Source organism: Littorina saxatilis, linkage group LG11, assembly GCF_037325665.1.
Source record: "Littorina saxatilis isolate snail1 linkage group LG11, US_GU_Lsax_2.0, whole genome shotgun sequence".
NCBI lineage: Eukaryota > Metazoa > Mollusca > Gastropoda > Littorinimorpha > Littorinidae > Littorina > Littorina saxatilis.
Window position 1 is genome coordinate 44807135 of NC_090255.1, and position 26303 is coordinate 44833437.

The 26303-nt window shown below is 39.0% G+C and overlaps 1 protein-coding gene across 2 annotated transcripts; it reads left to right on the forward strand.

Annotated features, from left to right (window-relative positions):
- Positions 1 to 4276: 4276 nt before the first annotated feature.
- Positions 4277 to 26275, forward strand: LOC138980571 (protein archease-like). 2 transcript variants are annotated; one of them, XM_070353462.1, is made up of 10 exons: positions 4277 to 4412; positions 4995 to 5019; positions 6772 to 6782; positions 8809 to 8840; positions 11017 to 11098; positions 19572 to 19654; positions 21161 to 21213; positions 21891 to 21927; positions 25065 to 25191; positions 26192 to 26275. In XM_070353462.1, exons 1-9 carry the CDS (start codon positions 4331 to 4333, stop codon positions 25152 to 25154), a joined length of 495 nt encoding a protein of 164 aa, XP_070209563.1. In that variant the 5' UTR covers positions 4277 to 4330; the 3' UTR covers positions 25155 to 25191; positions 26192 to 26275. The 2 variants fall into 2 exon arrangements, with proteins under 2 accessions (XP_070209563.1, XP_070209562.1); XM_070353461.1 differs by having other exon boundaries at positions 4278 to 4412; positions 25065 to 26275.
- The last annotated feature ends 28 nt before the right edge of the window (positions 26276 to 26303 follow it).

The window sequence follows — 26303 nt, forward strand, 5'->3', positions numbered from 1 at the left end:
ATGAGTTTTATTATAATTATAGAATGTATAAAGAGAATTTTGAGTTTGAAAAGTACTTGTCCATCCTGCCGGTTAATTTAGCAAACGCTGTTTTAAAATTTAGAACACTGAATCATAAATTGCCTATACAAAAAGGTAGGACTCTTAGTATTCCCAGACAAGACAGAATCTGTCACAAATGTTCATCAGGTGACCTTGGGGACGAGTTCCATTATATTTTTGTATGTCCTTTTTTTACCAATTATAGAAAACAGTTGTTACGGTGCTATTATTATGCCCGCCCCAATTCAGTTAAATTCAGAGAGCTTTTTTCCACTACAAAAAAGAGTTTATTGCTAAAACTCGCAAAGTTCATGACACTTGTCATGGACTGTTTGAGAAGCGAGTAAAATTTAATTCTCTTTTAGCTTTATACTCCGTTATCTGTTTTGTGTTGTTTGTAATAGTATTTTTGTCCTTATGTTAACTCACCCATCACCCCCCCCTCCCCCTTCCCCCCATTTCCCATAGTAAAGAAATGTATGTAATTACTTTGTGTGTTTTATTATTTAAGTTATTGAGACATCCCAGTGCACTAAGGGATTTATAGAGCAAATCGAGAAAATTCATTATTGAACGAAGCGCATAGCGCTGAGTTCAATAATTATTTTCGAGATTTGCTCTATAAATCCCTTAGTGCACTGGGATTGTTTCAATAACGATATTGTCAGTACCGCCATAGAAAAAAGAAGATTCCAAACGCACATTTTGCAATGCGCATTTGAATAGGCATAACTGTGTGGTCAGGTCGTGCACAGTAAAGATCTACTTTTGTGTGGGGTGTCTCAAGTGTGTCGTGCTTTCGTCACACGCATTTTAATTTCTGTTGGTAAATTCCAGTGTAGCGTTAATCTGAACAGTGATGATCTTTCAGAGAGACCTCATTTGAACTCGGAGAAAGGCTCTTCATTATTTGCGATTCGAAACCTCCAGTCGAGCTTCGACGGATTGACTATGCGGAGTGACTCCCCTTGAATTGACTCAAAGCGGGACTCGACGGTTCGCACATTTTCAAAACAAATGTGGCATATTTCTCGTGTTCTATCTCCACTCATCGGGGAGTCTGATACTAAATATGAACGGTAAGAATGCTCTGAACCCTACACGTATTATATCCCCATCGTTTTTTCGTTCACATTTGCCCAACATGTTAATTTGCTGAGCGGGGTTAATGTCGTCTGCTAGGCTACCTGCCAACCTGGGCAATGGAACGACTGCAGTCTGCACTGAGTCTGTACGCATAAGGCAGGATAAATCTTATATATGGTAAGAACGTTCTGAACCTTACACGTTTTCGATTGTTCTTGTTTTGAAATAATAATTCTGAAACCATTCATTTACTGAACTGATGTAGTCGTATTTCTGTGTTGTCTGCTACAGAGTCGATCGAGTCAGTCTTCCAAACTGGTCTTGCTGGTACGTTATCGGAATAACACTTGTGTTTTCTGTTAGCCGCTGGGAATTGTATACCAACTCATCATTTGGTAATGTGGATGATAAGCTACATGCCACTAACACGGCATATGAGAAGAATCTATGCAAGTCGGCAAAAATTAGATGAAACACAGCGGCTTCTATTTTTTTAGATCACTGGCACTGGCACAGGCACAGGCACATGCAATCTGTCAGAAAAAAAACCCACTTCTGCTTTAATTGAGAAGCAGGGAATTTATGGTCATTTGGTATTGTGGAGAATATAAGCTACATGTCATTAATTAATTCTGAGGATGAGAGCACAGTCTTGCTTAGGCAAAGGGCGCAAGAATACGCTCTGTGGAAAAGTTAGCGCACTCCAAGAGTGCGCTAACAGTTTTAGCGCATCGCCATTAGCCAATCAACTGGTTCACATCAGTCATGTGACACCAGTACTTACTGACAATTATTATTATTATTATTATTATTATTATTATTATTATTATTATTATTATTATTATCATTATTTATTATTATTATTGTTGAATTGTTTCTTGTATTGTTTTTGCTCTCCCTCACCCCTCAACTCCCTTTTCTGTACATAGCCTGATTTCTTTTTGTTTTAGTTCCTTTTATTTGGTGTTGAATGAAATGTGTTTTTATTGTGTTTTTTAATTTTCCATGTACCCTCACGGGGTTTTATCGGAATAAAACTTGACTTGACTTGACTTGACAAAGTTCCAAAAACGAACTGGCAAACTGGCAAAAGTAAACAAAAATCAAAACTACTTCATGAAAGGTCATAGTTACATTCATCACAAATAAATGAAATCCACCGATATGTTTTGTCTTCTTATAGAGTCATGGAGTGCAAGTATCTGTGTTTCGATACACAGACGTTCGGAGAAACACGAACGTCAAGTTCAAGTAAAACGACCCCTGACACACACTGATTTTGACCCGTGCACAAGACGTTGAATCGATAAACGAAGCACAAATAAGAAACAATAATAAAAGCAAAGAAAATAGTAACAAGATATGCAAACATCTAACAAAGCCGAGCAAGCAGAATGACAGGTCTAATGAAAAACAGAGAGGTACTGAGTCGGAAACAAGATCGCGATTCTTTCCTTCGCTGCACGACGCAAATCTTCTGTGACCTTTGCAAACGTAACTTCCACATTCGATCACTCAGCTTAATATTTACAACAGAAAGCCGAGGGGATGGAATACCGAGATGAACCTACAGAACTGTGCATCCTCAAACCTGACATATTCATCCCAACATTTAATGAACTCAAAAACACAGAAAGTTGCTTTCACACGCCAGCTTTGATTGCCAGTGGTTATCAAACCGGGACTCGTGTGGTTATCAGAACGGAACCCGTGTTTCAAAGCATGGCTCCCTGGGTTGATTGTGCACTTATTTTCTCACTACCAAAATGATGACAAAAACGATGTTTGGTGGTTTGTTGACAGACCAGCTTTTTTGTCGGTCCTCGGGGGGGCATATCGACTTTTGCCCCCCTTGATCGGACCGACAAAAAAGCAGGTCTGTCAACAACCCATCAAACATCTTATAATGTCCACTTACGAATAAAATTGAGACTTATAGAAACTTGTTTTGCTAACAAATAAACTTTAAATTGTGTGTCATGTATTCATCAGTGGGTATCATTGTACTGATGCCTGTTGGTCACTTGTTGATGGAAACTGAATATATTTGTTCAACCAAAAATCCGAAAATGTTATGTTATGATCAGTTTCTGTCTCCCTCTTATAATATTATGGTGTGTGCACATGGCAGTGTGTGTGTGTGTGTGTGTGTGTGTGTGTGTGTGTGTGTGTGTGTGTGTGTGTGTGTGTGTGTGTGCCGTCGGTGTGTGTGTTACGGTGTGTGTGTGTGTGTGTGTGTCGGTGTGTGTGTGAGAGAGAGACTTAGATAGAGAGAGAGAGGCTGAGAGAGAAGTAGAGAGAGAGAATGAGAGAAATAGAGAGAGAGAGAGAGACTGAGAGAGACGGAGAGAGAGACTGAGAGAGAGACTGAGAGAGAGAGAGAGCGAGAGACTGAGAGGGTGTGCGTCTCAGTGTTGCGAATGCACCAGTGCATGCGCTTTCGCAAAACATCGTCATATATTTGCATGCAGAGCAACACAAAACACAAGTTACACTTGCATAAACTATTCCACGCCAGCCTCTATCGCGCATAAACTATTCAGTCCACGCCAGCTCGCCGCGCCAGTGAATAAACTATTCAGTCCACGCCACCTCGCCGCGTGAATAAACTATTCAGTCCACGCCACCTCGCCGCGTGAATAAACTATTCAGTCCACGCCACCTCGCCGCGTGAATAAACTATTCAGTCCACGCCACCTCGCCGCGTGAATAAACTATTCAGTCCACGCCACCTCGCCGCGTGAATAAACTATTCAGTCCACTCCACCTCGCCGCGTGAATAAACTATTCAGTCCACGCCAGCTCGCCGCGTGACTCGCACTGTACTTGAAGGATGCTCAGTGATTCCATTCGTAACATATCTGTGAACGCTGACCTTTATGGTGTTGACTACACCAACTTTTCGCCATAGGTATTTTACAATTCATGACTAAATATTCACAACTGAGTGCCGTCCATCGGCACAGTGGTCTCAAGTTTATAGAAGTGGACAAACACTCAAACAAACAAACAATTTTTGAATTAATAAGAAATGTGTCTGGTACTGTTGTTCGTTCGATCTCAGCCTGTCAAGGTGGTGCCATCAGAATCGAAAGGAATGACGAAATAAATAAATAAATTTCTCTGGTTACTTTTTGCACTGGGTAGCAAATGTCACTTGTCACCCGCTTTGCAAGGGAGGTCACTATCACTCACTTTCAAGATGGCGGACGAAGTAGCAGACGAAGAAGGCCGTCCGCTTCAGGAGGGAGAAATACCACAGATCCCCGAAGTCAAATACGAATGTAAGTTTTGTCAAGGATGTGTGTCAGTATGCGGACGACATATCACATTTTCTGGTACTGTTTTAGACGTAGATACAGCTGGTGAGATACGGGTCTTTACTGTTGTCAAGAAAGTTTTAACTGCTTTGAACATGAGCACCGACTGATTTTACCACATGGCAACACTACTGCCACTGGAGTACTGCGCACATTGTTGATTTCAGTTGTCAAATTTTGTTGAACGAATGTGTGTGTGGTGTGTGTGTTTGTTTGTGTGTGTTTGTGTGTGTGTGTGTGTGTGTAGTGACGGCCGCAGTCCACAACTGTGAAACGCAGGCTTTTGCACACGCCTATCCGACGGGTGTCGGCTACCACCTCCCCCTGAAGGATGCCACAAGGCATCTTGTGCGCCTAACCCTTGTGTGTTGGATCAATATGCACACTGTAAAAGATGACGAGTGTGGCGGTATACATATGATCCAAAGCCGGATTCACTTTCACGAGGAAAACATACCTAGCCTTGACGTTAGTCATTAATCATGAATGTTGTTTATAATCATTAAATAAGAAAGTGACAGTGTTATTGTTTCTTTTCTGTTGCAGATCTGGACCACACAGCTGACGTACAGTAAGTTGCTCTGATGCGCCAGGCAGTCCCCGTGTTTGACACAAAACGGTGACCCTTGACCCTGAAGAGGGGACAGGGGAGAGCAACACATTTGTTAAATGGTTGGAAAGACCTGTCAAATATAGAGAGACCCTATATTTTGAACTTACCATTATACCAACCTTTGCATTTACAAGGCTTTGCTCTAGGTGACTTAATTCAAATGTTTAAGATTGTAAATAAGATTAATGATTTAGAAAGTGCCAGAAACTATACATGGGTGTGCCAGAAACAGGTGCGCGTCTCTGTGTGTTTGTGACACCCCCCTCGCCAATGATTGGTTAATCCTTTGTTTGTCTGCAACTCCTCAAGAAAAGGTCACTCTTGTACAGCCCAAGAAAAGGTCACTCTTCTACAGCCCAAGAATAGGTCACTCTTGTACAGCCCATATAAACCTGACAGAGTTAGTTCCCAAAATTGTCTACTGCTTAGAGTTTTTAGATTTTCTTGCACTTTTGAAAGGCACCAATTAAATTCAATAACATTGAGAATGGTTTGTTTTTTATATTTAGTCAAGTTTTGACTAAATATTTTAACATCGAGGGGGAATCGAAACGAGGGTCGTGGTGTATGTGTGTGTGTATGTGTGTGTGTGTGTGTGTGTGCGTGCGTGCGTGCGTGCGTGTAGAGCGATTCAGACCAAACTACTGGACCGATCTTTATGAAATTTGACATGAGAGTTCCTGGGATTGATATCCCCATACGTTTTTTTCATTTTTTTGATAAATGTCTTTGATGACGTCATATCCGGCTTTTCGTGAAAGTTGAGGCGGCACTGTCACGCTCTCATTTTTCAACCAAATTGGTTGAAATTTTGGTCAAGTAATCTTCGACGAAGCCCGGGGTTCGGTATTGCATTTCAGCTTGGTGGCTTAAAAATTAATTAATGACTTTGGTCATTAAAAATCTGAAAATTGTAAAAAAAAATAAAAATTTATAAAACGATCCAAATTTACGTTTATCTTATTCTCCATCATTTGCTGATTCCAAAAACATATAAATATGTTATATTCGGATTAAAAACAAGCTCTGAAAATTAAATATATAAAAATTATTATCAAAATTAAATTGTCCAAATCAATTTAAAAACACTTTCATCTTATTCCTTGTCGGTTCCTGATTCCAAAAACATATAGATATGATATGTTTGGATTAAAAACACGCTCAGAAAGTTAAAACAAAGAGAGGTACAGAAAAGCGTGCTATCCTTCTTAGCGCAACTACTACCCCGCTCTTCTTGTCAATTTCACTGCCTTTGCCATGAGCGGTGGCCTGACGATGCTACGAGTAAAATGGCATTGCGTTTCATTCTGTGAGTTCGACAGCTACTTGACTAAATATTGTATTTTCGCCTTACGCGACTTGTTTAGATTTAAAGTTTGTGAAGTGGATGTATGAAATGTAAACATGACCTGAAGTGGATGTATGAAATGTAAACATGACCTGAAGCGGATGTATGAAATGTAAACTATTTTTGTCAAGCGCTTAGAGCAAGCCTTTTTAACGAAAGTTTTTGATTTAGCGCTATATAAATGTTATTATTATTATTATTATTATTACCGATTCAATATTTAAATCTGTATTAGGTGATGCATGTAAACATGACCTGAAGCGGATGTATGAAATGTAAACATGACCTGAAGTGGATGTATGAAATGTAAACATGACCTGAAGTGGATGTATGAAATGTAAACTATTTTTGTTTTGTTGCAGGCTTCATTCTTGTATCCTTTCTGATGCGCACAGGGGACACAATATAACAGTTCAGGCACAACCTAGAGCAGGCTATAAACAATCTCAGCTGATGATCATTTATTTAGAAATGTGTGAGAGAGAGGGAGGGAGGGAGAAAAAAAACACCAAAAAACAAGTCGTGCGAGCGTAGTACTGTACTTATTGAACCTATTTTCTGTAATTCTGAGCACAGTTTTAGAGTATGACATATCTATATATTTTGAATTCATGAGAAGATGAGGAATACGATGCAATCATTTCTAAATCTGTTTGTGAAAATTCGATTTTAATGACAACTTTAATGAGCAAACTAATTAACTTATTTTCAAGCTGCCGGGCTGAAATTCAATAGTCCGGACTTCGTCGAAGATTGTTTGACCAAAATTTCAATCAATTTGATCGAAAAATAAGGGCTTGACAGTGCGGCCTCAACTTTCACAAAAAGGCGGATATGACGTCATCAAAGACATTTATCGAAAAAATGAAAAAAACCATCTGTGGATATCATACCTAGGAACTCTCATGTCAAGTTTCTTGAACGAGTCCAGTAGTTTTCTCGGAATCGCTCTACACACACACACACACACACACACACACACACACCACAACCCTCGTCTCGATTCCCAGTCTATGTTAAAACATTTAGTCAAAGCTTGACTGCATGTAAAAAGGGGGATTGATAAGGGAGACAAATAAGAGAGAGGGTGGAGAGATATTATTAAGGGAGATAACAAAGTCTAAAACAAAAAGTCTTTTCTAGAGATGATAATCTCTCTTGCTGAATAATTGTTTTTATTTTATTTTTTTATTTTTTTACATTTACCCTCTCTCTCTCTCTCTCTCTCTCTCTCTCTCTCTCTCTCTCTCTCTCTCTCTCTCTCTCTCTCTTTCTCACACTTGTCCACACAGCATCTCTCTCTCTCTCTCACTCTCTCTCTCTCACTCACTCCCTAGTCTGTCTTTCTCTGCATCCACTTTCTTTCTCTTCGACTTGTCTGTTTTTTTTCCTGAATTTTGCTCTTCGGATTCTTCTGTCTTCTTCTTTGTTCTTCTTTTTTGCTTCCTCTCTCTCTCTCTCTCTCTCTCTCTCTCTCTCTCTCTCTCTCTCTCTCTCTCTCTCTCTCTCTTTCCCATAGTCTGCCAATCTCTCTCTCTCTCTCTCTCTCTCTCTCTCGTTCTAATCTTCTCTCTCTCCACTGACTATTTTTTATACATTTTGTCCTATATTTTCTTCCGTCATCATTTCTCCTTTTGTTACCTAACGTTTCTTTATTTCAATTTCACAGATAGCAACATATATATGCGAGTCACAAGTCAATTAATTTTCTTAAAACTTAACTTTTTTCAAAAATACATCCGATCTCTAAAGGGGTACCGTATCTATAAATACCTATGCACATTTTTGCAATCAAGATCAGCAAATTGACATAGTTTGCTTCAGCGGATGAAATAGAATTCCTTTTAACTAGGCCAAATAGGGCATCCCGCACATCAACATGAATTCTCTTTGAACAAGCGGTGAAGAAGGCTTCTTCAACAAGATTCCACACTTTGCTTATTTTTCTACAATAATAAAAGAAATGTTCGATATAATCTGTCTCTTCTGTACAATGTGTACAACTAATACTCTCTGCAATGCCCATTTTATACAATATAATGTTCGTTGGATAAATGTTATGAGTTATTTTCCAGTGTAGCAGTCTCAATCTTACTTCTTTTGATGCGTTGCTTGCTATCTGCCAAATGTCCTTGTTTATTTCAATTCCCATCTTTCTTTTCCAGAAACTGACTGCAATAGTCTCAGTTTGATAAGCGTCTACCATCTTGCTGAATAATGTTTCACTTTTGCTGACCTTTTCCTAAACTACAGAGGATTGATTTGTCATGCATGTGCTATGTTTCTCTGTAAAGATAAGTTTTATTTTTGTTTTCAATCTTAACAATTTTGTGTTGTGTTTTAAACTATGGCTAGACTAGCGAACCAACAGTATTAAGAATCCTTAACTTGGACAACAGGGGGAGATGACTTGAAGGAATCCTTTGAACAGGTAGGTGTGTGTCAGTGTCTGTGTGAGAGAGAGAGTTGTGGGGCAGATAATTGGTTGGATGGTGGTAACCCGGTAAGAGCTTCTAGTTGAGAAGAAAGGCAGAAGTTGAGAAGTACATGTAACTGTATTGTACGTAATTGTTTGAAGGTGTTGGTTTATTCCTGAAACTGAATTTTCAGGTTATTTATTCACAGGTAAAGTGCTAGTCGGTATTTTTGTGTGCATTTTTTATTTTGCATCTCTTCATTAAGATGACAAATGCATAACCTTTCAAACATTTTCTCTGGAATTATGTTCTATTTCTGTTCACAGTCAGGTAAAGGAGGGGCGGTGAACTGTATGACAGGTGGCACAGTAGTCTCCCTTGACAGTATCTCTTAAGAGTTGTCTTCCGGCCTTGACGGCTGGAGTGTGGACCATTTATATTAGCTGGACGTTTGTTGTACGTCAGTCGCTGGTTAGACACCTGTCCATTGTAGAGACACCTGTCAATTGTAGAGACACCTTGTAGAGACACCTGTCAATTGTAGAGACACCTGTCAATTGTAGAGACACCTGTCAATTGTAGAGACACCTGTCAATTGTAGAGTTCTGTTTGTGATGGGGTCTGGCTGCTTGATCTTTGGAACCTTTGTGTACTCTAAACATTTTTATAGGGCTATTAAGTTAGCTCTAAGATCTCAATCCTGTTTTTCTGGCTATTAAGTTAGCTCTAAGATCTCAATCCTGTTTTTCTGGCTATTAAGTTAGCTCTAAGATCTCAATCCTGTTTTTCTGGCTATTAAGTTAGCTCTAAGATCTCAATCCTGTTTTTCTGGCTATTAAGTTAGCTCTAAGATCTCAATCCTGTTTTTCTGGCTATTAAGTTAGCTCTAAGATCTCAATCCTGTTTTTCTGGCTGTTAAGTTAGCTCTAAGATCTCAATCCTGTTTTTCTGGCTGTTAAGTTAGCTCTAAGATCTCAATCCTGTTTTTCTGGCTATTAAGTTAGCTCTAAGATCTCAATCCTGTTTTTCTGGCTATTAAGTTAGCTCTAAGATCTCAATCCTGTTTTTCTGGCTATTAAGTTAGCTCTAAGATCTCAATCCTGTTTTTCTGGCTATTAAGTTAGCTCTAAGATCTCAATCCTGTTTTTCTGGCTATTAAGTTAGCTCTAAGGTCTCAATCCTGTTTTTCTGGCTATTAAGTTAGCTCTAAGATCTCAATCCTGTTTTTCTGGCTATTAAGTTAGCTCCAAGATCTCAATCCTGTTTTTCTGGCTATTAAGTTAGCTCTAAGATCTCAATCCTGTTTTTCTGGCTATTAAGTTAGCTCTAAGATCTCAATCCTGTTTTTCTGGCTGTTAAGTTAGCTCTAAGATCTCAATCCTGTTTTTCTGGCTGTTAAGTTAGCTCTAAGATCTCAATCCTGTTTTTCTGGCTATTAAGTTAGCTCTAAGATCTCAATCCTGTTTTTCTGGCTGTTAAGTTAGCTCTAAGATCTCAATCCTGTTTTTCTGGCTGTTAAGTTAGCTCTAAGATCTCAATCCTGTTTTTCTGGCTATTAAGTTAGCTCTAAGATCTCAATCCTGTTTTTCTGGCTATTAAGTTAGCTCTAAGATCTCAATCCTGTTTTTCTGGCTATTAAGTTAGCTCTAAGATCTCAATCCTGTTTTTCTGGCTATTAAGTTAGCTCTAAGATCTCAATCCTGTTTTTCTGGCTATTAAGTTAGCTCTAAGATCTCAATCCTGTTTTTCTGGCTATTAAGTTAGCTCTAAGATCTCAATCCTGTTTTTCTGGCTATTAAGTTAGCTCTAAGATCTCAATCCTGTTTTTCTGGCTATTAAGTTAGCTCTAAGATCTCAATCCTGTTTTTCTGGCTTTGTCTCCAAAGGTGATAGTGGTGTTTTGTGCACTGGGTTACACCAAAGGTGATAGTGGTGTTTTGTGCACTGGGTTACACCAAAGGTGATAGTGGTGTTTTGTGCACTGGGTTACACCAAAGGTGATAGTGGTGTTTTGTGCACTGGGTTACACCAAAGGTGATAGTGGTGTTTTGTGCACTGGGTTACACCAAAGGTGATAGTGGTGTTTTGTGCACTGGGTTACACCAAAGGTGATAGTGGTGTTTTGTGCACTGGGTTACATGTGTAAAGCCTGACTGATATGCAAAGTGACACATTGTGTTTTGTTGCCAGGTTGCCATGGCGATGTTCAACTACATGACGACAGACATCACCAGGGTGGATATGACGCGTGTACACAGGGTGGAGGCTGAAGGTAGCGTACACACTGTTAGAGATCATACACACTGTGTAACACACAACACAGGTAAAGGTGTGACATGACACGTGTACACAGGGTGGAGGCTGAAGGTAGCGTACACACTGTTTGAGATTATACACACTGTGTAACACACAACACAGGTATAGGTGTGACATGATGCGTGTACACAGGGTGGAGGCTGAAGGTAGTGTACACACTGGTAGAGATCATACACACTGTGTAACACACAACACAGGTAAAGGTGTGACATGATGCGTGTACACAGGGTGGAGGCTGAAGGTAGCGTACACACTGTTAGAGATTATACACACTGTGTAACACACAACACAGGTAAAGGTGTGACATGACACGTGTACACAGGCTGAAGGTAGCGTACACACTGATATAGATCATACACACTGTGTAACACACGACACAGGTAAAGGTGTGACGTGACACGTGTACACGGGCTGAAGGTAGCGTACACACTGATATAGATCATACACACTGTGTAACACACGACACAGGTAAAGGTGTCACATGACACGTGTACACAGGCTGAAGGTAGCAAACACATTGATAGAGATTGTACACAGAGGCGGTAAAAAGTTTATCTTTAGTTGGATGGCGTGAGTCGTGTACGACCCATACTTTTTACGTTGAATCCTTCTTTAGAAAGTATGGGTCGTACACGACCCACATCACCCGGACTAACGAAGTTCAAAGCGTGATCCAGTGAAGATTAATAAGTACACATGACAAAGCTATTGCCTTGTATTGAAAGATGTTGCAATGTTGTCTAACGTTGAAGTTTTGCACAGACTTGAGCACAGTACGTGTAGCGGAACAGATCTTCACTACTGTCATTCACAATGATTGACAACACAACTGTCATTCACAATGATTGATAACACAACTGTCATTCACAATGATTGATAACACAACTGTCATTCACAGTGATTGATAACACAACTGTCATTCACAATGATTGATAACACAACTGTCATTCACAGTGATTGATAACACTACTGTCATTCACAAGGATTGATAACACAACTGTCATTCACAGTGATTGATAACACAACTGTCATTCACAGTGATTGATAACACAACTGTCATTCACAGTGATTGATAACACAACTGTCATTCACAGTGATTGATAACACAACTGTCATTCACAGTGATTGATAACACAACTGTCATTCACAGTGATTGATAACACAACTGTCATTCACAGTGATTGATAACACTACTGTCATTCACAGTGATTGACAACACTACAGTCATTCACAATGATTGATAACACAACTGTCATTCACAGTGATTGATAACACAACTGTCATTCACAGTGATTGATAACACAACTGTCATTCACAGTGATTGATAACACAACTGTCATTCACAGTGATTGATAACACAACTGTCATTCACAGTGATTGATAACACAACTGTCATTCACAGTGATTGATAACACTACTGTCATTCACAGTGATTGATAACACTACTGTCATTCACAATGATTGATAACACTACAGTCATTCACAATGATTGATAACACTACTGTCATTCACAATGATTGATAACACAACTGTCATTCACAATGATTGATAACACTACAGGCAGGTTTCACGGTATTGAGACATTCTATTGACTGCACAATGTGCTCTGATTTCTAACTTGCTGAACCAATTTTCTCAGTGTTTTTTTTCATATGCAATGCACAAATGTGTCATTTTGAATACAATTCTAAAAAAAAAAATCGTTTGAGTTGTTTTGTTGGCATTTTATGCACATGTGTTTGGTAGCGATCGTGTGAATCCTGACAGACGCCATTTCCTTCTGCATGACAGAAGCCAACCATTGATGTGAAAATTGAAACGAAAAGGCACTCAATTCACACTGAATGGTCATATTTGATAGCAGAGCTGCAATATCTAACCATACAAACAAAAACAAAAGCACAAATATGAATTTTGCATTACATATTTTGCACACAAAAAATCGAATCGAGAACTGGAAGCTGTCTGTCCGAAAAACTAAGTCTTCACAGATAAACCAAGTAAGCTTATTTTACCACAAGAAATGATAACATGATTTTATTTTGACATTGAAAACACACCTTTATAGTCTGTACTTCATAGGAAAGCATTTACAATGACCGAAATTTCGCGAAATTCCGCGCCGTGTCCATTTCTTGGAATGTCCGACCGTCGTCTGTCAGGGGTTTCCAACGATCGCTACTTTCACTTTCGTTGTCATTTTCGGGCAATCCTATGCCGTATGTGACATATTACACACTTTTCACAGTTGAGGCCGAAGGCGTGATTTGTGATTATTTTTTCAGGTGAGATTTTATTGTTTTTGTTGCCTTTTTGTCGAGTAATATGCCGTCTGTCAGCCAACGATCGCTACCACACGATCGCTACCTCTTCATGCTCGATCAGATTTTTAGCTTTTTCAATGATTATAGAAGTTTGATTAACGTTTCCTTTGCAGTTCTGGATCGGTAGGGTAAAGGTATCTAATTTCGACATAAGATCTTGGGGGTACCTAAATCCGACCGATTTTCCAAGTCACATCAATGACGAGGTGCGCACGTCATCACAACAGAAGGAATGCCATTCATACACGGGCCATTCATGAACCGGTTGATGACGCGATTTTACGGACCAATCGTTTTGTCGCGAGAGTTATTTGCGTCATCGGCACCGCGGCGCGAAAATTTGCCTTGCAAGTGTCTTCTAAAGTTTTAACGTTGAGGGGGGAATCGAGACAAGGGTGTGGTGTATGTGTGTGTGTGCGTGTGTGTGTAGAGCGATTCAGACCAAACTACTAGACCGATCTTTATGAAATTTTACATGAGTGTTTCTGGGAATGATATCCCCGGACGTTTTGTTTCTTTTTTTTGATACATACCTTTGATGACGTCATATCCGGCTTTTTGTAAAAGTTGAGGCGGCACTGTCACACCCTCATTTTTCAATCAAATTGATTGAAATTTTGGCCAAGCAATCATCGACGAAGGCCGGACTTCGGTATTGCATTTCAGCTTGGTGGCTTAAAAATTAATTAATGACTTTGGTCATTAAAAATCTGAAAATTGTAAAAAAAAATAATAATTTATAAAACGATCCAAATTTACGTTCATCTTATTCTTCATCATTTTCTGATTCCAAAAACATATAAATATGTTATATTTGGATTAAAAACAAGCTCTAAAAATTAAAAATATAAACATTATGATCAAAATTAAAGGCACAGTAAGCCTCCCGTAAACCATCACAGATACGGTCAGGCTTTTACACACAGTACAAACACCCTTTCATTTAAACACTCACCGATTGAGAACATCCTAGGTGCCCTCCGTGAAGAGCGAACAATTTTCAAAGAATTTATTTTTGCGTGGTTTATCTTACCCCTGAGCCATCGTGAACTCGTGTCATCCAGTTTCCCTTTTTCACAATGTAGTCGTCAGTTAGTCATTTGAATGTGACTCGATGTGAGCTTATCTACAATAGCACGTTTTTATGCACGAAACAAACGGCTGTGGTTCACAAGAACTCTAGCGATGGCTTTTGACTGTTGAGAGGAACGGCGATATGCACTGTAAACCGTCGTCTGCGACGACCCTTGCGTGACCCTGCTTCCGGGCTTTTCTGATCTTGTCTTGATGAAAAACATTCTTTTATGATTAAAGAATTTTGTAACAAGCTGTCAATTTATTATTTAGATTTTAAAAGTTAGGTCTAGCGCAAAAACGCACCACGGTCCAAAAACATTCTGATAATCATCGATCCACGGCTATCGACAGTTTACATCGATAGAAGGGAAGTAACTCATTTTTGACCTGAGTTCAGAATGGGTCCAAAAAGTGTTCGAGACAATCTGCAAAATTAATTCTTTAAAAATTGCTCGCTCTTTACGTAGGGCACCATACCAAGGATGTTCCCGTTTGGTGAGCGTTCAAATGGAAGGGTGTTTGTACTGTGTGTAAAAGCCTGACAGTATCTGTGATGGTTTACGGGAGGCTTACTGTCCGGGCGTGATTTCCGGTATCATATTCATAACAGCCGTCCCGGCCAGCACCAAAACGAGGCGCAATTGTTGTTAAGGAGAAGTCCACGAAAATAAATTCTTTGAAAATTTCTCACGCTCGGCAGAAAGCAGCCAGGATGTTCCCGTTCGGTGAGCGTTCAAATGGAAGTATGCTTGTACTGTATGTAGACGCTCGGGGAGCTCTGTGATGGTTTACGGGAGGCTTACTGTGCCTTTAAATTTTCGAAATCAATTTAAAAACACTTTCATCTTATTCCTTGTCGGTTCCTGATTCCAAAAACATATAGATATGATATGTTTGGATTAAAAACACGCTCAGAAAGTTAAAACGAAGAGAGGTACAGAAAAGCGTGCTATCCTTCTCAGCGCAACTACTACCCCGCTCTTCTTGTCAATTCCACTGCCTTTGCCACGAGCGGTGGACTGACGATGCTACGAGTATACGGTCTTGCTGAAAAATTGCATTGCGTTCAGTTTCATTCTGTGAGTTCGACAGCTTGACTAAATTTTGTATTTTCGCCTTACGCGACTTGTTCTTCTTTGTTTCTGTTTTTCGACGGCATAATTGGATGACCAAGCAGGCACGGCTACCTACTAAAGTCGTGTTGAGGCAGGCTTTGTTTAGGGATCCTTCTATCTCCCCCCTCCCTATGTGAGGAGAGTAGTTAGGGTACCCACAGTCTTTGGTGGTAAGCCTTCAGTTTGTGTGCGTCACTTATGTGCGTGTTTTTTGTTGTGTGTTTTTTCCACTTAAAATAAAAGTAGATTTGTTTAACATTCTGTATTCATATATGTATGCAATTGATTATTATTTTATATCAAAATGACTGAGTGTCTTTTTATGAACAAAAAAGTGTTCCTTGTTAATGAAACAGGTATCTTGGCTCTTCTTGCCGTTTTCTAAATTAGGGGGTATCGATAGTATAAGTTTATTTCTGCCATTAAAAAAATGATAAAGAAGTACTTATCTGTTTTTATCTTGTACACACATAAATACACTTTCAAAACATGTGACTTTTGTTAGTGTATGGAGACCTTGAAATGTGAAAAAAAACATTTCGCCGGCCGGTTTAGGTGAAAATGGCGTTCTGATCAAGGACATCTGCATGCAAACATATAGACAGCCTCAGGCAAGGAACTTTGTTGTGAAAATCTGTTATATGTTTAAACTTTATGTAAATCATTTAGTATTAGTGGTTTTCAGTCTTCTTTCTGGAGTCAGGCTTGCATCAAGTTTGTTTGATAGATTTTCACGTTTTGGGGGCAACTTTCGTTTCGCTTGATTTTCTATGGAAAAAAAGACTCTGCGTATAATTTTTTTCTTTGTTTTGTGTGGTACTGATCCTAATTAATTACAATAACATCCATGTTCACAGTATTTCACAGTTTTATGTTTGACTGGAAGTGTGAGAAAATGGGAAATGGCTGAAATCAATACTGTGAAACCTGCCATCAGTCATTCACAGTGATTGATAACACAACTGTCATTCACAGTGATTGATAACACTACTGTCATTCACAATGATTGATAACACAACTGTCATTCACAGTGATTGATAACACAACTGTCATTCACAATGATTCATAACACAACTGTCATTCACAGTGATTCAAAACACTACTGTCATTCACAAGGATTGATAACACAACTGTCATTCACAGTGATTGATAACACAACTGTCATTCACAGTGATTCATAACACTACTGTCATTCACAAGGATTGATAACACAACTGTCATTCACAATGATTGATAACACAACTGTCATTCACAGTGATTGATAACACTACTGTCATTCACAATGATTGACAACACAACTGTCATTCACAATGATTGACAACACAACCGTCATTCACAATGATTGATAACACAACTGTCATTCACAATGATTGATAACACTACTGTCATTCACAATGATTGACAACACAACTGTCATTCACAATGATTGATAACACAACTGTCATTCACAATGATTGATAACACTATTGTCATTCACAATGATTGACAACACAACTGTCATTCACAGTGATTGATAACACAACTGTCATTCACAAGGATTGATAACACAACTGTCATTCACAGTGATTGATAACACAACTGTCATTCACAGTGATTGATAACACAACTGTCATTCACAGTGATTGATAACACAACTGTCATTCACAGTGATTGATAACACTACTGTCATTCACAAGGATTGATAACACAACTGTCATTCACAGTGATTGATAACACAACTGTCATTCACAATGATTCATAACACAACTGTCATTCACAGTGATTCAAAACACTACTGTCATTCACAAGGATTGATAACACAACTGTCATTCACAATGATTGACAACACAACTGTCATTCACAATGATTGATAACACAACTGTCATTCACAATGATTGACAACACTACTGTCATTCACAGTGATTGATAACACAACTGTCATTCACAGTGATTGATAACACAACTGTCATTCACAGTGATTGATAACACAACTGTCATTCACAGTGATTGATAACACAACTGTCATTCACAGTGATTGATAACACTACTGTCATTCACAATGATTGATAACACAACTGTCATTCACAGTGATTGATAACACAACTGTCATTCACAGTGATTGATAACACTACTGTCATTCACAATGATTGACAACACAACTGTCATTCACAGTGATTGACAACACAACTGTCATTCACAATGATTGATAACACAACTGTCATTCACAGTGATAGATAACACTACTGTCATTCACAATGATTGATAACACAACTGTCATTCACAGTGATTGATAACACAACTGTCATTCACAGTGATTGATAACACTACTGTCATTCACAAGGATTGATAACACAACTGTCATTCACAGTGATTGATAACACAACTGTCATTCACAGTGATTCATAACACTACTGTCATTCACAAGGATTGATAACACAACTGTCATTCACAATGATTGATAACACAACTGTCATTCACAGTGATAGATAACACTACTGTCATTCACAATGATTGATAACACAACTGTCATTCACAATGATTGATAACACAACTGTCATTCACAATGATTGACAACACAACTGTCATTCACAATGATTGATAACACAACTGTCATTCACAATGATTGACAACACTACCGTCATTCACAGTGATTGATAACACAACTGTCATTCACAGTGATTGATAACACTACTGTCATTCACAATGATTGATAACACAACTGTCATTCACAGTGATTGATAACACAACTGTCATTCACAATGATTCATAACACAACTGTCATTCACAGTGATAGATAACACTACTGTCATTCACAATGATTGATAACACAACTGTCATTCACAGTGATTCATAACACTACTGTCATTCACAAGGATTGATAACACAACTGTCATTCACAAGGATTGATAACACAACTGTCATTCACAATGATTGATAACACAACTGTCATTCACAGTGATAGATAACACTACTGTCATTCACAATGATTGATAACACAACTGTCATTCACAGTGATTCATAACACTACTGTCATTCACAATGATTGATAACACAACTGTCATTCACAGTGATTGATAACACAACTGTCATTCACAATGATTGATAACACAACTGCCATTCACAATGATTGATAACACAACTGTCATTCACAATGATTGACAACACAACTGCCATTCACAATGATTGATAACACAACTGTCATTCACAATGATTGATAACACAACTGTCATTCACAATGATTGACAACACAACTGTCATTCACAATGATTGACAACACAACTGTCATTCACAATGATTGATAACACAACTGTCATTCACAATGATTGACAACACTACCGTCATTCACAATGATTGATAACACAACTGTCATTCACAAGGATTGATAACACAACTGTCATTCACAATGATTGATAACACAACTGTCATTCACAGTGATAGATAACACTACTGTCATTCACAATGATTGATAACACAACTGTCATTCACAGTGATTCATAACACTACTGTCATTCACAAGGATTGATAACACAACTGTCATTCACAATGATTGATAACACAACTGTCATTCACAGTGATTGATAACACTACTGTCATTCACAATGATTGACAACACAACTGTCATTCACAGTGATTGACAACACAACTGTCATTCACAAGGATTGATAACACAACTGTCATTCACAATGATTGATAACACAACTGTCATTCACAGTGATTGATAACACTACTGTCATTCACAATGATTGACAACACAACTGTCATTCACAGTGATTGACAACACAACTGTCATTCACAATGATTGACAACACAACAGCAAAGGTTGTGTTCTTTGTCATAGAGTTGTGGTTTTCTTAGTCTTGAAGTAATTTTGAGGCATCTGGTTGTATTTACTTTTTCTTGATTCCATTCTTTTTTCTTTTATTTCCTTTTCTAGGGGAGGACATGCTGTCACTTCTGTATCACTTCCTGGACGAGTTCCTCTTCCTGTTTTGTGCCGAGCCGTTCCTCATCTGCAGGGTATAGTCTTGTTTTCCTTCCTCGTCTTTTGTCTTCTTATCTAACTCTTCTGTATCACTTCCCCATCTGCTGGGTATGGTCTTGTTTTCCTTCCTCGTCTTTTATCTTATCTAACTCTTCTGTATCACTTCCCCATCTGCAGGGTATAGTCTTGTTTTCCTTCCTCGTCTTTTGTCTTCTTATCTAACTCTTCTGTATCACTTCCCCATCTGCTGGGTATGGTCTTGTTTTCCTTCCTCGTCTTTTATCTTATCTAACTCTTCTGTATCACTTCCCCATCTGCTGGGTATGGTCTTGTTTTCCTTCCTCGTCTTTTATCTTATCTAACTCTTCTGTATCACTGCCCCATCTGCTGGGTATGGTCTTGTTTTCCTTCCTCGTCTTTTATCTTATCTAACTCTTCTGTATCACTGCCCCATCTGCTGGGTATGGTCTTGTTTTCCTTCCTCGTCTTTTATCTTATCTAACTCTTCTGTATCACTTCCCCATCTGCTGGGTATGGTCTTGTTTTCCTTCCTCGTCTTTTATCTTATCTAACTCTTCTGTATCACTTCCCCATCTGCTGGGTATGGTCTTGTTTTCCTTCCTCGTCTGCAGGGTATATAGTCTTGTTTCCCTCTTTTACCATGTGCCCTTCTGCTTTTTAGTGTGTCTGTCTGTTGTCTATCTGTTTATCTGTCTGTTCGCCTGTCTGTCTGTTTGTTTATCTGTTTGCATGTTTGTCTATCCGTTTGTCTGTCTGTTTTCTATTTGTTCTCTGTCTGTTCGCCTGTCTGTCTGTTTCTTCTCTGTCCCACCATCTGTATGTCTACATGTCAACCTTCCTGACACGTGTCTTTGTAGATTAGTTCCTCTTCAGGGCGAGGGCCAGATGTAAAAACAAAGCAAATCACTGCCCTCATAAAATAAAGAATTGTGATTGCCATTCTCTCTCTCTCTCTCTCTCTCTCTCTCTCTCTCTCTCTCTCTCTCTCTTTTGTGTGACATGACTTGATAACCAGATCAACTAGTGATGATCGTGCTTGCTGTTGTGTGAAATGACTTGATAACCAGATCAACCAGTGATGATCGTGCTTGCTGTTGTGTGAAATGACTTGATAACCAGATCAACCAGTGGTGATCGTGCTTGCTGTTGTGTGATATGACTTGATAACCAGATCAACTAGTGATGATCGTGCTTGCTGTTGTGTGAAATGACTTGATAACCAGATCAACCAGTGATGATCGTGCTTGCTGTTGTGTGAAATGACTTGATAACCAGATCAACCAGTGATGATCGTGCTTGCTGTTGTGTGAAATGACTTGATAACCAGATCAACCAGTGGTGATCGTGCTTGCTGTTGTGTGAAATGACTTGATAACCAGATCAACCAGTGGTGATGGTGCTTGCTGTTGTGTGAAATGACTTGATAACCAGATCAACCAGTGGTGATCGTGCTTGCTGTTGTGTGAAATGACTTGATAACCAGATCAACCAGTGGTGATCGTGCTTGCTGTTGTGTGCAGGTGGTGAAGATACTGGAGTTTGATCAAGAGAACTTCCGCATCAAGGCTGAAGGGTATGTAGCACAAGTGTACACAAGCTGCATCATGTCCCCAGTGTTGCCTTTATGCTAGTGATTACTGTGTGTGATACATGAAATGTGATATGAATGCTGTTTTTATATGTTATACTCTTACTTTCTGCCTATGTCTTAATCCCAAGCGCAAGACAAATTCTTCTATGTGAAAATTGAAGCCAATAAAATTTGAGTTGAGTTGAGTTGAGTTGAGGTCCAGGCTAATCTACTGGTCACTTTGTTGTTGTGAACAATAGAATCTACTGGTCACTTTGTTGTTGTGAACAATAGAATCTACTGGTCACGTTGTTGTTGTGAACAATAGAATCTTTGAAAGCAAGAGGTTGTTAAAACTCAGGTTATTAAAATAGCTACAATTGTCTAGTACAAATTTTAGTGAAAGAAAAACAAACTTTTGGGGGAAACTTTTCATACACTTGCAAGGACGTTGTGCTTGTCTGTGTGTGTGTCTGATTTTTGTGCACAATAAAAAAAACACTGTTCCCCAAGTCATTTGAAATGTCCTTTTTTTCTGGAAAATATACCTGTAATACATTTAAAGAGAAAAGTGTGATCAAGTAGTTCTTTTCTGTTTGTGAAACATGCATGTTGATATTTTACTGTAACAGTCTTCTGTGCTTTTATTTGCGTAACAGTGTATATTCTGTCTCTTTCAGATATGGAGAAGAATTTGACATTTCAAAGCACCCCCAGGTAACTCAAATTGTCTTTGCGCATGCTCAAAGCTCGCATAGATCCATGCACTCGCTCATACACACACATTCACATGCACACACACACACACACACAAACACACACACAAGGTGCTGCTACCTTTGCTGATGTTTATGACAAATAGGTTTGTGTCTCGTATGCTAAGGTCCACGTGGATAATGTTGGCAGCTATACAAACATTAGGACATCTGTAAAACGGTTGTAAACCTGCTAAGACTTGTACTGAATGTTTGAGCAAATTTGTCCCAGGGTATGGGTGGCCGAGTGGTAACGCACTTGCGCTCGGAAGCGAGAGGTTGCGAGTTCGACTCTGGGTCAGGGCGTTAGCAATTTTCTCCCCCCCTTTCCTAACCTACCGTACTTTCCGGGTCATAAGGCGGACTTTTTTCCTCGAGTTTGACCCCTGCGTCTTGTATAACGAAGTGTATGAAATACGAAAAATCAAAGAGACCGCCTGAGTACCAGTCAAACAACTTGTGATAATGCATGTTTCAGCTACTAGGTACTACCCTGGCCAAGTTTCCTCTCAAGACATCAAAGAGACTGCCCCATAGGTTAAACTCGGTCACTGACCCCGGTGCAGGAAGTGTTTCCTCTCTCAGATCTATGACAGGGGAACCACCTCTCATAGCAAAAACTGGGTCATTGACCCCTGGGAAGAAGGTCAGTGTCTAAACAAGGCAACCCAGCTATCACAATGGACCTGCCTTTGATCTCGCGGCACACACAGAGCACACATATTTCCACTCTGTATTCTTCCTTTGATGTGCGGCTTATTTTCATTCTTCGACCGTTTGTTACCGGTATACTTTTTTAATTTTGGTGCGCCCTATCGGCCCCCTGCGCCCAATGGGTGACTGGATTACAATTTTGTTTAAAAAGAGGGGGGTGCGCCTTATGCGCTGTAGCGCCTTGTAACCCGGAAAGTACGGTAGGTGGTGGGTTCAAGTGCTTTCGGATGAGACGAAAAACCGAGGTCCCTTCGTGTACACTACATTGGGGTGTGCACGTTAAAGATCCCACGATTGACAAAAGGGTCTTTCGTGGCAAAATTGTATAGGCATAGATAAAAAAAAGTGTCCACCAAAATACCCGTGTGACTTGGAATAATAGGCCGTGAAAAGTAGGATATGCGCCGAAATGGCTGCTGGTCGATGTGAATGCGTGATGTATTGTGTAAAAAATTCCATCTCACATGGCATAAATAGATCCCTGCGCCTTGAGTCCGAGTCTGGAGATACGCGCGCGATATAAGACTTGATATAACATACCGTACTTTCCGGGTCATAAGGCGCGACTTTGTTCCTCGAGTTCGACCCCTGCGTCTTGTATAATGAAGCGCCTAATCCGTGTATGAAATACGAAAAAAATCAAAGACACCGCTTGAGTACCAGTCAAACAACTTGTGATAATGCATGTTTCAGCTACTAGGTACTGCCCTGCCTTTGATCTGGCCGCACACACAGATTTCCACTCTGTTAAACTCGGTCACTGACCCCAGTGCAGGAAGTGTTTCCTCTCTCAGATATGACAGGGGAACCACCTCTCATGGCAAAAACTGGGTCATTGACCCCTGGGAAGAAGGTCGTGTCTATAAACAAGGCCACCCAGCTATCACAATGCCTTTGATCTGGCCGCACACACAGAGCACACATATTTTCACTCAGTTAAAGTCGGTCACTGACCGGTCACTGACACCGGTGCAGGAAGTGTTTCCTCTCTCAGATATGACAGGGGAACCACCTCTCATGGCAAAAACTGGGTCATTTTGGTGCGCCCTATTGGCCCCCTGCGTCCAATGGGTGACTAGATTACAATTTTTTTTAAAAAGAAGGGGGTGCGTCTTGTATAACAAAGCGCCTTGTCACCCGGAAAGTACGGTATAACATAACATGGGTGAGGTAACTTTACCTTTTAGCTATTATCACCATCCCCACACTACAGCACAAGAGGAGTTTGGTGTTCCTGATTTTATTTACTTACATTTCAAAAAGAAAAGGCCTTCAATTTACTGACAACAATGCTGAATCGTTTATCTTTAAAACAAGGTCAAAACAATGACAATGACAATTCTTTATTTAATAACCACACACAACCAGAGTTAACCCAGATTAACAAACCAATTAGAAATCCAAATGTTTAAATCAATAGAGGTAAAAGTTACCCCTGATTTAGGAAGGAAACATTTTAAAATCACGAGCCAGAAAGACTGGCACCACTGATGAAATTAAAAAAGTCCGGTTCTTCAAGAGGCAGAATCAGGACAAATGCTCATTGAACCAAAGAGTGCTCAAATAATTATTTTAACTTCAACTACCTAAAATGAAAGCTGCTCTATCTTTAAATATCAATGAACAAATAACACTCAAATACTTCAAATATCCTTTTATCACTAATTCCTTTCTAAATTTACGAAAAGACAAAATATTCCTGAGAATACAAGAACACTGATTCCAGTGTTTTTCTGCAATCTAGACAGAAATAAGATTTTTCTGTTGACAACATCCAAAGCCTCAATTTAAGATGTGTTACCACTTAAACATCACTATATTAACTTTTGATACATGGAAACACAGAAAAATAGTTCACCAAAATCCCAGTCCCTGTTCAGAAATGATTAAAGGGAAGTAATCATGGAATTACAATTGTCAAGACCAAGCACAGTTTCTTCCCTTACACTAGGTGGTATAAAATCGGTTCCCCAAAGATAAGTTTGTAAAATTGGAAAGAATTAATTACTTCCGCAGATTAACACTGTAATTTCAACAACAAATATAAAATAATAAAAATTGCGCTGTTTTGTACTGTTCGTAAAATGTAATTTTCTATTAAAAAATGTATGGATTGAACATTGGGTTACCCTTCTTTGAGCCATGTGACGTCAGAGGCCGACACAACTTCATAGTTAAGCGGCCAGCCGAGACTACAAAATAGTGCATGTTTGTGTGTGTTCAATCGTAAAAACTAAAAGGAATTCTAACCAGAATCGATCGATACATAAATCTTATTTGTATTTTTGACCACAATATGACATTTTACACAGATCTCGACAGTCATTGTTCACCTAATAACGTATAATTAAAAAAATGTACAAAACAAATGTGTTGTGTTTTTAGGGGACAGAGGTGAAGGCCATCACATACTCCAACATGCAAGTCCACGAGGAAGAGAAGAAACATGACGTCTTCGTCATCATTGATATCTGAGCTCACATCATACCAAGAGACTTGATAATAATGTCATTTGTTTTTAATCTGAAATTCGCAGCTTTTCACAAAACTACATGTACTGTCAGCAACCTATTTTGATGTATGCATTTGGGCACACTCATACCAAGAAACTTGATAATAATGTCATTTGTTACATTTAGTCAAGTTTTGACTAAATGTTTTAACGTAGAGGGGGGAATCGAGACGAGGGTCGTGGTGTATGTGCGTGTGTGTGTGTGTGTGTGTGTGTGTGTGTGTCTGTGTGTGTGTGTAGAGCGATTCAGACTAAACTACTGGACCGATCTTTATGAAATTTAACATGAGAGTTCCTGGGTATGAAATCCCCGAACGTTTTTTTTCATTTTTTTGATAAATGTCTTTGATGACGTCATATCCGGCTTTTCGTGAAAGTTGAGGCGGCACTGTCACGCCCTCATTTTTCAACCAAATTGGTTGAAATTTTGGTCAAGTAATCTTCGACGAAGCCCGGACTTCGGTATTGAATTTCAGCTTGGTGGCTTAAAAATTAATCAATGACTTTGGTCATTAAAAATCTGAAAATTGTAAAAAAAAATAAAAATTTATAAAACGATCCAAATTTACGTTCATCTTATTCTCCGTCATTTTCTGATTCCAAAAACATATAAATATGTTATATTTGGATTAAAAACAAGCTCTGAAAATTAAATATATAAAAATTATTATCAAAATTAAATTGTCGAAATCAATTTAAAAACACTTTCATCTTATTCCTTGTCGGTTCCTGATTCCAAAAACATATAGATATGATATGTTTGGATTAAAAACACGCTCAGAAAGTTAAAACAAAGAGAGGTACAGAAAAGCGTGCTATCCTTCTTAGCGCAACTACTACCCCGCTCTTCTTGTCAATTTCACTGCCTTTGCCATGATATGAGCGGTGGACTGACGATGCTACGAGTATACTGTCTTGCTAAAAAATGGCATTGCATTCAATTTCATTCTGTGAGTTCGACAGCTACTTGACTAAATGTTGTATTTTCGCCTTACGCGACTTGTTTTTAATCTGCTTGACTGAAGCTGCAATGCACGATAATTATGTCTTTACAGAAATGAAAAAGAGCGATTCGCAATTTTTACCAGTGATTTCAGATGTCTTTTTTTATG

Bases quoted from the DNA above. Each gene is read 5' to 3' on its own strand.
- LOC138980571 (XM_070353462.1), top strand. From the start codon at position 4,331: ATGGCGGACGAAGTAGCAGACGAAGAAGGCCGTCCGCTTCAGGAGGGA. The intron at 4,413-4,994 runs GTAAGTTTTGTC...TTTCTGTTGCAG, and splicing joins CCCCGAAGTCAAATACGAAT to ATCTGGACCACACAGCTGAC. The intron at 21,928-25,064 runs GTAACTCAAATT...TTGTGTTTTTAG, and splicing joins ACATTTCAAAGCACCCCCAG to GGGACAGAGGTGAAGGCCAT.